Genomic DNA, 12,869 nt, shown 5'->3' with positions numbered 1-12,869 from the left:
TTATGACCCTTGGCGGGACTAATTTGACCAATTTTGACCAAATTTCGATCTTTCAGGGGGTAAAAAGTTGAAAGTCCCTTAGTGGGACTGAAATTTGATTTTCTGATTTTTTCCGACCCTTAGCAAGACTTTGGAAGTCCAAAAAAGGTACCCTTAAGGGCGGCACATACCGTACCATCCATTTGCCTAAGTACCCCCCCCCCGGGCTCCCTTATTACACAAATATTACTAGTCATTTTATTAACACGAATAGAAAAATTTCGTGTTAATAAAAACCCCCTTAATTAAAACCAGCCATGGTGTCCTTGAAAAAGCAATAAAATTCATGTTAATTTTTAGAGTGTTAAATTCAAGGCCGTTGAATACTTGCCTAGTAATATTCGTGTAATAAGCTAAGTTCATTGCTACGTTAGACGTGAGTTACCCTCTGCTACGGAGTATTATTTTACGTGTAAGGGAAGGAATGTAATACTATCCTAGTGGAAAATAACTCTTTTAATGCGAAATAACGCAGAAGTTTCTTTTTGTTGCATGGGTTTGAACCTAGTTATTCAATATAATGAATTCCTCTTAGTTTGAGGTTCTTATTTTTCCATGATTCTAAGGCTTAAAGGTTTTATTCTTACATAAGTGTCCCTGTTTCATATCAGATACATGTTTCAAATCAGGGTAGTGTCTCCTTAATGTTATATTGGTCCGTGCCTCCCTGTTGAGGATATCAGATATCCAGGGGGTTAACGATTTTTATTCAAAAGTGGATATCCAGGGGTAAAGTGTCTTTCCAAGTAAAAAAATATGATATTCAGGGGTAAGCATCTTTATAAGAGAGGATATCCAGGGGGTTGAGCATATTTTTAAAAGTGGATATCCAGGGGGTCTTTACTAATAAAGTAGGATATTCAGGGGGTTCGATACTTCGAAAAATCAATATCCTCAACAGTGGGGTTAATTTTTTTCTGGAAAAGCCCTGTACTAAATAAACAAAAAAAATATTTGTTTTTTCCTCTTTCTGACCAATCTTGCTCCACATCCGTGTCGATTCAATGTGAAAAGGCTTGTAAATTTAAAATTGATGATTAGTAAACTATATCACTCTTATTTAAAAATAAAACCTTTAAAAGTACTTTATCTTCTTAGGTTTTGGCCAAAATTATGCCTATGGCTCTTACAAAATTATTCTCATATAAAAAGCGAATATTTCTAGAATTTTTGACTCACTGGGAAAAGGGCCATTCTACTTTTTATCTCCATTCCAGGGGGAAATCCAAAGACGATTAGACGGGGTTTAAGTTTTTTTTATTTTTCCAGAGGGTAAAATGTTATTCTGTAAGATTTCAGGGAGATAAAAACAGATTTTTAGTTCTTCCGCCCTCTTTTGAAAGTATAAAAAGATTATCCAAAAGTCTTTTTGCAAATTCTTCTATTTTCTAGGTGGTTATCCCGACATTTTCGAGAATTGTTTTTGGCTGAGAAAAGTTCGTTCAACCCCCTGTATTGATTTTAAATGGAACAGCCCAATGTTTAAAAATGTTGAATTTTCACCTTTTATCATTATTTACGGCACATGATTTTCCAAGGTACACTTTGCATATCAAGATTTGACCTAAATGTAAAAAAAATTGTTTAAAAGATCAATGAAAAATGAAGATGAAGATCATTTTAGTCATATTATTATATACATACTAGCCGGTACCCGGCGTCGCACGCCGGTTTAGCTGTTTACTGAACGCATTTAAAGTCCTTTGAGATGTTGGGAAGAATTCTCTTCAAAGTTTGACTCTATCCCTCCCGGGTGACGTATCTTTTAACCATATTTTGAAAAAGATTTTTGTGGCAAAAATAATCAGAATACAGAAAGGGCGTCATTCCCAAATTACACCATACCGGCGACCAGCGACGTCCGAGACGGCTCTGCAATTGGATTTTTTTCTCGCTTCGCTCGTTATATTTGCCGTAGTTCTTGATGCTTAGGAAAACTTTGATGTCAAGATAAGCGGAGTGAAATAATAGACATGACACGCGATTCTTCGAAAAGAGGCAGCCCGGGGGAGGGGGTACTTAGGCAAGAGAAGGGTATGTGCCGGCCTTAAAGGTGCCTTTTTTGAAACATGGCAGTTTGAAAAGTCGGAAAATCAAACTTCAGTCCCACTAATAATTGGAAAAATAGGAAAATTTCAACTTTTTGCCCCCAGAAAGATAGAAATATGGTCAAATTAGTTCCAAAAAGTGAATTAAAATTCACACAATTTCCCTTGTTTCTTCTCCTCTTTATTCTGCTAAGGGTCCGAGGGGCAGGGCCGAAAGTCAGCTCGCAACCATAGTCCCCCCGGAAGGCAGCTAGGACACGCAGACAAAAAAGCGTGATAGCGCAATTTTATGTTGTTTTTTATAAAATAGCTTCGTCATAACTTCAGTAATTTTTCAAATTCAACAATGATTTACAGCAGAATAATTATCGACATACATGTTTAAAGGTCCCTTTTTACGTAGACAGGAACCCGTCTGCGTATTTTTTTAAATCTGATGAATACTTGACGGGTCAGAGCTGTGAGTCCGATTTTGGCCTCAAAAAAATTACAGTGGGAAATTCGAATTTAGCGCTGTCCTCACTAACTAAAATAAAAACCAAATTTCGGAAGTTGCGCTTTCTTTAAGAAAGTGTGACCAGTGAAACAATAACAGGATTTGATTGGCTGTGTTTTCAACCGTTATTAGGATATGGGAAATTCAAACTGTCAGCCCATACCATGCTATATATTTCGCCATCAGTATATAGAATAAGAAATCATAGCATGGATCTCCAGGCTACTTTTTACGAAGAAAGAATTCTAGTTTTTACCGCCTTTTGAATGTATTTTTAATTTTGCTGTTCTAACAAACTTGTTATGTGATTCTTGTGTTTTATTTTATATTTGTTCTTTTCTTTAACATAACAGATTCTTTTTAAAAGATTTTCTTTTGTTTTGAAAAGAATTCGAATGTCTCAAATCAAATAAGGTCGTTTAAAAATTACTTTACATTCGAAAACATAAAACAAAAGAAAAGAAAGAAAAAAAAGAAAAAGTCTAATCTATCAATCAAAACAAAGTCTTTATAAAACGGCGCGAATCTGATTTAACACATTTGTGGAGCAAGAAGCAAAAGTCATCTTTTAAAAGAACAAAAACATTGCGTACGAAAACGAAAGTAGCACAGACAGAAAGAAAGAAAGAAAGACAAAACGACATACAGACTACCGCTATTAATATATAGATGTAGGCAAAAACAGCCATTGAATAATTCCTGATATACCACGGCAATTATACAACGGTAGAATTTTCTTTTTGATTTTGCTTTCAAAATTCGATTTTTTTGTCGCTATTGTTGTTCATTAAATAAATTTATTAGAATAAATCTATTGTCAATTTCATGAACAAATTTTATGACTCAAAGTTATTAAGAAAATCGTTAAAAAAGAAAAACATTCGAACGTTCTATTATGAGAGTGTTTTATGTGACTCATTCGACTACTTGCATAATTTATGCTTTTTTTTGCCTCTAGGTATATAATAAAACATATATTAAAGTAGGTTTTCGTTGGTTATTGGATTTATTAACCCTCGGTGATGTATATTCAACTCGGCTTCGCAACTACCTTATCGGCCAAAACTTAGTCGGCCCTAAGTGACCAAATTTTGGCTTGGTGACTAAAATTAGGGCCGACTAATAATAAAGGCTGACTAAAATTAAGGCCGACTAAGTTTTGGCCGATAAGGTAGCCCAAGTACATAATATTTTATTTTCTCCGTATACAACATAAAAAAATTCAACTATATTTAGGGAGTGGTACCTAAAAAATTACTTTGGTCAAAGAGTGTACAAACGACATACGACGTACCTACTAACGTCTATTATTTGGGTTACCTAAAATTCAGGAGGTTACTATTTTCTTAGGGTGTACCTAATACCATGTTCCATGTCATAGTGCTAGTAATATTGCATGACCTTGAGTGAAATATCTTACGAGTTTCAAGACAGTCGAAGCAGGGTTTGTTTTTCAAAAAGAAAATGTAAAAAAAATTAAGTTTTTCTTACCATATCGAAACGATATATCACTATTTGTTTTAACATCGTTTTTGTTCGGCGGAGTTGTTGTCGTTTTGATTCGATGTTTATCGAGGAAACGAAAATTATTCGTCACTTGAATTACTGACGAACATGTTGATGATTCCTATGAAGAAAAAGAAGAATGTTTTGAAACATTTTAAGGGACATCATTTTGAAGCTAAGTGAACAATTTCTAAATTGAACCGACACGAATGGTCAACATTTTTGAAGGATCAAGTATTAGGATCATTGTATTGCTTTTGTAAGACCAGCCTGTACCAGAAACTTTTTCGCTGACTGAAAAGAAACGCAAAGTTCGGTTTGTTACGGTTAGACAATTTTCCGTGTCTCAGACTTTTTTACGAAAAACTCGGAAGGTCTATGCGATGGAACGTAGCTATTTTTAGCATTCAATCTAGCTCAACTTCGAATGTAATGGTATCTTTCAATTTTCAAAAGAGCACTCCTACTCGCTACGTTTTTTTAGGATTTTGGGACAAACTGAGACAAAGAATCTCGCTAATCGTAACAGACCGACCTACGGTAAGTTTTTTTTCAAAATATGAAAACGCCCGTGGCGGCGGGGTGGTACAGGCTATTATAAGATGAACAAACAACTTCTTGTATGTATAGCATGGCAATCCGTATTGCTGTTTTTTGTTCTGCATGACGACCTCTACGGGATTCGAATGATTTGAATGAACCATAGTCATTATAAAAACACTGGTCTGGAAGGCTTTTGTCTCCTTTTATTGTTAAAAGATGGAGCTTACGTGACAAAAATCGATTTATTTTGCAAACATTTTGATCATGTGATTAGAAAATAGACCAATCCCAAGAAGAGATTTTGGTAACGTGATAAAAAAGTATGCAAATCACAACTTGTCTTTTGTTTGTAACAAAAGAAAATTGAACAAAAACCTAAAGAAATAAATTGCTAGGCCGGGGTTTTTTATAATGACTATGAATGAACCAAGAATTCAGTGATATCCCAGCTGGCACACAACGTTGTTTCAACGTTAATCTAACGTTAAATGGACGTTGTGAACGTTACATAAACGTTGAAACAACGTTGTGTGCCAGCTGTGATGGCGAACTAGCCAACTTGAAAGTTGGTCACACTTCCACGGGATATCTTAAGTAATTATATGGTTGATTACATTTAGCTTAGATTTGTAAAGGACGAGCGGGCGATAAATCCGTAATAGCCCCGCTTTTTTGTAATCGCCCTGATGTAAACAAAAATTTCTATTGGTTGAAAGAAAAGTATTGTACGATATTTTTATTGGTTAACAAAATATCGTACGAAATTTTTAAGCCAATCAAAATAAGAGTGTCAGTCCATACAATTAACGCGGAATAACATGGTATTCTCGGGTGATTTTGGATTAATAACCCCTCGTTTCATTGAAAACACTTCAAAATAGCCCTCACTAATTACCCTATCTAGTCTAGTTGGTAAAAAAAAACACGATATCTGCTGCCACGATAATGCTTGGAAGTGCATACAGTTAACTCACGCTATATCGAATTCGAGCGGGAAACCCATTCTGTTTCAAATACAGAGACACTCGAATAGTAGAGAGTATTTTACGAAAGTTTCCCTATGACTTGAACTAAAAATTAGTTCGAATTATAAAAAAGATTCGAGTTCTACGGGCAGATCGTTAGACAAATATGGGTCGGTCGGTAAAATAAGAATAAATTTTTCATTCATCAGGTATGGTATGAAGATCATAATAATAAAATTTTAGGATATGGAATGCTTGATTTTCTGAATTTTTAAATTTCTTGAATTAATTTTCAGCTTTATTCAAATTTAATTCTTACAAATAGCTAGTGTGTAAAATATATTGTAGTTGAAATTTAATATCATTATTTTTTTGATTTTAGCAAAAATAGGGTCGGTCGGGCTCGTAGAACAACAAATTAAATTGGTCTCGCCTTAGTGAAAGTCCACTGTAGTAGTATCTTTAGACTGAGGACGACGGTAAATCAGCACTTTTTTACCGTTCTCAATTTTTCAGGTCAGAAGTGCGGATTTTTCCAAATCGCTTCAGTCACTTTACCGTCCTCAAAAGCGAAAATACATAAACTCGCTCTCACCTGGTGATCAGCTGTATTGATATGGAAACCATCTTCAATAATTTTGAAATGGTCAACGATATTTCCAGACACCTTTGGTATCAGAAACAGATAATCCATCAACCGTTTCCCACTGTTATCTCTAGAAAAATGATAAAGGTGACAAATTTCAATATCACACCAATAATGGGCTTTTCCAGAAAAAAAATCGTACACCCCCTGTTGAGGAGGTCCATTTCCGTTCCAAGGGGGTAAGGTTTGAAATGCAGTGGAATTTCATAAGGGTAGAAAATCCGTCAAAAATAAGCGGAATTCCAAGGGGGTAATGATTGAAAATTTGTAAAAATTCGGAATTCCAGAGGGGTATGATCCTAAAATTGCCTGGAATTACAAGGGGGTAGGTCACAAAAGGTGAAGATTATGGTAATCATCAACAAAGGTAGCTCAGGGACTAGGTACGAGTTTAGTCCTAGTACAGTAGACTCCCGGTTATTCGAACCTGTACTCATTCGAAAAATTCGGTTTTTCGAAGTGAGATGTTATTCCCCTTGGATTTGCTTACCCAATTCAGACAAAAAACACTCTCAGTTATTCGCACTTCAGTTATTCGAACTTTCGAATAGCGATTTCTTTTCCCCTTTGGGCCAATTGTAGGCTAAATCAGCCTCAGTTATTCGAATCTTTCTTATTGGGAGATCGACGAGTGAGAACATCGATTTTCTGCGATTAAAACACTTTTTTTTCTCAAAAACTCAGGCCTCAAGCAATTTCTTCAAAAGTGAAATATTCTCCTTCGGTCCAGAGTAACATAATGCCTCAATTACTTCAAAAAAGTCAGTTTTCAAAACATTCGAAAATCCAGGGTAAAATAGAAAACAATATGGCAGACTAATCGACCTCAAAATTGGACAAACTTTCCCGGGAAATCTTTGAGCAGTTAGCCTATCTAGTATGTAAAAGAATATGATATCTGCTTCACTTTGCTCATTAGTCTACGTCACAATTTGAAGATTAAAGACTCGATTGGCCTGTCTGTTGAAATGTTTGCCATGAAGTTAATTAAAACTTGTTGACATGATTTGGTAAGAAATGGTTGCTATGGTTTCAAATAGTTTCTTTAACTGATCCTTCTTTATAATGTTTTAAAAAGCAACACAATAGGGGAGGATAATGTTTATCCTATCCTATTATTAGTTTTACCTATTAAACGTTTCTTATAAGAACAAACTATATAAGAACATAAGACTTCGATGGCCAAAATATTATGAACAAGTTAAGAACATTTTAAGACTTTGGGGACTCAATTTCTTAGGAAAATGCAACAAAATATTCACAACAGGCATGGTGGAAATAAGAATGTTTTCTGAACATTTTAGGCTTAAGACCTGTTAAGACTAGAAAATAAGAACATCAGAAGGTTTAAAAAACTTTGGACGTCGTTATAAAAAAAAGTGCAATGGGAAAGATATCATTCATAACTAGAGGGAGATTGTATATGGCTTTCAAGTTTTGTTAAATATTTCTTTGCACCAAAACTAGCTAAAAGAAGGGAGAAAAAAATGTCGGTCAAAGACCAAGTCAAAGATTTTCTTGAGAAATTTTACGACTTCGATGAAGCCATGCGAGAATGTTCTTATCAAGCAATACAAATTCGAACTACAGAGTTAGACAAGAATTTTCTTTTAACTGGAAGTTTCATTGAGGGTGCATGGGCTATACCATTTATGGTTACAATCGATGGTAAAAAACTTGATAAGGACGAAATGAGAATAATGTGTACCATCACGAAAGACATATCACCCTTCATTTTACACCAGACTGCTAACTTGGGTTATTATGATTTGAAGTTAAAGGAAGATCTAATAGCGACTACAACCACGGAACAACGAGATAAAATACATGAAATTATGAGAATCGCTGAAACAACCAAACCTGAGAACCACGCACAACCTTGGAACCAGTATGATGGTTTCTTTCTAGAAGATGTCCAAGAAGGTCGACCTTCAATGGAACGGACAATCAATTATAATTTAGCAGATCCTGAATCAATCATAGGGACTGTGTTTTCTGTCTTTAAAGACAGTAATTATGATAATGTCCCTTGTTTGCATCTCGACTTCTGGCCGGACATTGCCCAACCGTGGTTTGAGAAAGAAAGATACTGGCCAAAGCCAGAGGTCATGGCTGAAATCCACAAAAAAGGTTGTCACCTTGTATGGAAATCAGTAAATGGTGAACAAGCTTCATGGCGACTTTCATTTTCACAAGCCGAAGTCATTTTAGCAAGGGAACGAAGTGTTTTTCAAAAGAAATGTTTCCTGTTAGCGAAATTGATTTTTACAGTTCAAACACAACATTTTACAGACCCAGAAAATGACCGTAAATTACCCTCGTATCTAATCAAAACAACAATGAATCTTTTGACCGAAGAAACACCTCAAAGCGTCTGGAAAATATGGGAAGAGGAAAATAATTACTTCGAGGCTGTTGAAAATCTGTTTAAGCAGTTATCAGATTTTCTAAAACATGGTCATATGTCGTGTCTATTCAGTGAAGAAATGGATTTGCTCCGTGGATTTAGTCAAGCTTATCTCAACGTTATGAGTGACGTTTTCGAAAATTTCTTCAAAACGGACCATGGGTTGAGAGTATTATTGGTGTGTTTAAAAGAAAGTGCGATTTGTAAAATCGAGGCAAAATTCACTTCAGATTTTGTCAATATTATCCGTAAAGTTACGGACGCTATTGAGAACCACCTGCCAGAGCTCCAACAAGAGTTTAAACATTTTCAAGAACAAACAGAAGAAAATGGCGCCACAAAAGAAGCTTTGAACGAGTTTATGATCAGAGCTTTGGAAATTACAGGAATCTATAAGCTACCTTTGATTTTCAAAATTTATCGCTCAATAAAAAGTACTCTTACATGGGTCAATGAATGGTATAATCATTTCAAAGCTTTAATCTTTGACACAAGGCCAATCTGACTAGTAGACCCCAAGAACATTGCCTAAAGTATAAGTTAAAAAGAAACTGTCATTATTCCTTTTGAAAAACACTGTAGCAAATATAAAGCCAACTATGACTGGCCTTACGACCATTAATATTTTGCCAAAAGTATGGAATATGGGAATCAGGCCTTTTGATCCTAGTTATCTTCATGAATTTCAATGATCCAGCATATTTTTCGATTGAGATACCAAATTTTGCATGTTTTCGTTGATTTTCACCGTTAAGAATTTAATATTTTATTTTAATAATCGTGTTTTCGTGCAATGAAAAAGCTTTCCATTAGAGAATTAGAAAGCGTTTATGTATTCAAAGATAATTTTCTCGAATTTACGATGAAATTTGGATGTTTGCTATTTTTTTGTAAATAAAATACGTGAAATTTTTGTATTGCAAATCTAAAGGACAGGTTTGGGTCTTGGGTGTATTTTTGTATATCACTATATTTATCAATATGTGTTTTCATATATCATTTTGTATATACTTTAGGCGTACAAACTTACGCGAGCAGTAACTTTCGCGAGTTTTGCGAATTTTGGCCTTTTTTGCGAAAGTGTCTTTGAAAATTCTTAACAGAGAAATTCGCGAAAGTTAATGCTCGCGAAAAATTCTCAAAAAAATTGGAAATCTATAAAACCTCGAAATCGTTATAAAAATCAAAATTTTGCCATATTACTATCCTTTATTGCCTTCTTTAAGCCGAAGAGCAACCGTCTTTAGCGGATTTAAGGAATATTTTTCAATTTAAAGGCAATTTTCATCCGAAAATTATCATTTTTATCCAACGATTCGCGAAAGTTCATACTCGTGAAAAACATGTTTTCCTCAAATTCGCGAAAGTAAATGTCGTAAATTTCGCGATTTTACAACCTTGCGAAAGTTTCTGCTCGCGAAAGATTGTACGCCTAGAATATTTCTATTTCAACTCATGTATGTTTTTATAGTATTACGTTCTGAAAATATTTAAGCGAAAAAAATGTAGTTAAACATCACTGGCATTTTCTAGTCCCCAGACTTTTAATTTGTGTATCGATTCAAGTCTGTTGTTGTTTATCGATTTGAAGACTATTCGCATTTTTTGGGGTAATGGCTTATTAGGGACAGGTTCTATGTAAACCCGGGGTATTTAGGTGACCCTAAGCATTTAGATGTCTGTTTATACTGAGTTTATCGTTCTACATCTGCAATTGGAGCTTTACTAAGCTCATTTGACGTCAATCGATACTTCGATTATCAGCCGGATGGAGAGAGAATGATACCCTGATATGAGTGAAGGTAGAGAGACTATCACCATATTTCCCTAACAATCTGCCTGGAAGTGCTTGAGATTCGAACACAGTCAATTGCGGTACAAGTCTGTAATCGAAACCTTCATACTACCAATCGGCAGGAGTTAGTGAGACAAAGTGATAGCCTTATCCAGATGGTGAGTGAATGTATACCGAGTTTATCGTTCTACATCTGCAAATTGAGCTTTACTAAGGTCATTTAGATGTCCCCTGGCAGGTACGACGGAAGCTTTTCATATCTGGTGCGGGGAATGAAGAAATTTATGCGATTCAATAGCAATTTTACCGACGAAGAGGAAAATTTTGGGGTTTCTTGTGAAAATCTGGTATGGCGGCCGTCGTACCTACCGTACCCGTTGCGTCGTGCCTGCCTAGTTAAAAAATATTTCTGATGACTCTTACAAATTATGAACAAGAGTTAATCATCATATAGGACAAATAATAGAAAATTGAAAATGATTACTTGTATTGTATGACGTCATCAGTGCATCCCTCTGAAAGATTTTCTAATTTTTGTTCGAATCTTGATTTTTGGAGACGGTTTTGTATGCGTCTGATTTTGTGGATTTTGACACCACTCACTCCAAGCTCCTAGATAGGAATGGTAGCATTTACCAAATTCTTTTTTTTTCATCTTAAAAACTAACCTTACGAACATATTAAGAATATTTTTACACCATTTTTATAAAAAAAACGAGTACCACAAAATTACCTTAAACTCTTGTGGGGAGAATCGGGCTTGGATTAAGTCCTGACATGAATTGTACCTAGAAGAAAAGTAGTTTTTAACGTTTATATAACCGTTTTTATGAGACAATTACTTGACTTTTAATCAAGAAGCACGGATTAAATAACGACATTATGGTACGCAAGATAGAGGTCAACCATCTACCCTCCCTTCATAAATCTCTGCCACCCAAATCTCCTTAAAGAAGATAGTTGGCCAGAAATTCTTTGAGTTTCTTCACATATATATATTCTTTTTTGAGACCATGCAGTGTCGAGCTTTTCCTCCCTCCTGGTTCTCTTCAGAGCTTGACTCCAGAGGAGTCATTCACAGAATTCACCAGGGAATTTCCCTTCTGTCCACTTCTTCTTTCAGTCTGCGCCACAATTAGTTTTATGGCGTAAGATGCTAGGTAATTCGATCTACCAAGCCAGGGTGCAGTATGCATATGCTGCTCTCTCACCCAAATCTCCTGAAAGAAGATAAGTGGACAGAAATTCTTTGAATTTCTTCACATATATATTTCTCTTCTCCTTTACGAAACCCCCGATGTACCTTGAAAATTCTAATCATGCGAACCACGCTACAAATATTCTCTCATTATCCCAACATTACCCAAAAGAATCGTCCTAAAGTCTATCTCAAAATAATTTGCAGCTGAGACAAAAAATGGCTGTAACTTTTGATAGAATTTGAATGAAGTTGCGATTTTGTGCTTGTTGAAAAGATAATTGTGAGTGAAATATTATCAAGCAAAAAAAATTGAAAAATAAAGAAAAATGAAAATGAAAATTGAAGAAGAAAAAAAATCAACTTCTTGTAGAAATGTGGTATAATTACCATTTTCAAATTCTATCAAAAGTTACAGCCATTTTTTGTCTCAACTGCAAATTATTTTGAGACAGGCTTTATCAATTACGATAGCATCACATTTCTTGAAATCACACAATCACTTAAACCACTGGAGGCCTCCTTTTTGCCACACCCCTTCACAAAGAATTGTACCCTGCCTTTGAAAATATTTTCCTTTTCTTTGAAAAAGCACTTGTATAACCTCCTTAATTGTATTTCTTTGCGAGGAATGTGGTACAATTCATACTATGATTATAAACTACCCAACCTATTTTTCGACTTTCACCACCAGCCCCCCCCCCTTCTTAATTTTTGAAAATACTATCAGCTATCAAAAGAATAGTGCCTTATTTTTCTCTAAAAAGCCTGTTTTTCAATAATTACCTTAATTTGGAGGGTTTTTAGGGGTACAATTTCTAACCCCCTGGCAATTAGATCAACCCCTTCCACACGTTTATTAAAATTTGAAGATCTTTTCAATCTCTTCTCCCCCTGTTTATGAAGTACCTAAGAGTAAAATTCGAACCCACTTACCATACATCAGCGGAACTTCCTTTTTCAAAGCGAATATTACCCCCAGATGAAAATTCCATTTGAGAATAAATGATAGTTTGCTTGGTCCATTGACAATACTGTTGGTAGACACGTTCGAAGTCCGATGTCATTCTTAAACGCAAAGAAGGGGGGTTAATTGGCAATGGTTTAGCCCAGCTTTTATAGCCAATTTTAGTGTATATTATATAGGATAAGGGAGCATTCAAAAAGTACGTTCGTCCAAATTTCCCTATTTTCAGACCCCCTCCCCCTTGTTCGTCAGCGTTCGT

At 35.2% G+C, this 12,869-nt stretch overlaps 1 protein-coding gene across 1 annotated transcript in view; it reads right to left on the bottom strand.

Moving 5' to 3' along the window:
• LOC136800590 (leucine-rich repeat-containing protein 9-like) overlaps positions 1–12,708 on the bottom strand; it is a 92,788-nt gene extending 80,080 nt beyond the window's left edge. The window contains exons 1-6 of the mRNA XM_067057274.1: positions 12,580–12,708; positions 11,179–11,233; positions 10,930–11,057; positions 6,193–6,313; positions 4,075–4,210; positions 1,543–1,603 (exon numbers count right to left, since the gene is read on the bottom strand). Of these exons, the coding sequence (XP_066913375.1) occupies positions 1,543–1,603; positions 4,075–4,210; positions 6,193–6,313; positions 10,930–11,057; positions 11,179–11,233; positions 12,580–12,638 (560 nt within the window). The 5' untranslated portion in view covers positions 12,639–12,708. The remainder of the gene's footprint in view (positions 1–1,542; positions 1,604–4,074; positions 4,211–6,192; positions 6,314–10,929; positions 11,058–11,178; positions 11,234–12,579) is intronic.
• Positions 12,709–12,869: the final 161 nt, after the last annotated feature.

This window comes from Clytia hemisphaerica, unplaced genomic scaffold, assembly GCF_902728285.1.
Source record: "Clytia hemisphaerica strain Z4C2 unplaced genomic scaffold, Clytia hemisphaerica genome assembly, whole genome shotgun sequence".
Classification (NCBI taxonomy): domain Eukaryota; kingdom Metazoa; phylum Cnidaria; class Hydrozoa; order Leptothecata; family Clytiidae; genus Clytia; species Clytia hemisphaerica.
The sequence above is the reverse complement of the archived record's forward strand: the minus strand, read 5'-3'. Positions and strand labels throughout refer to the sequence as shown.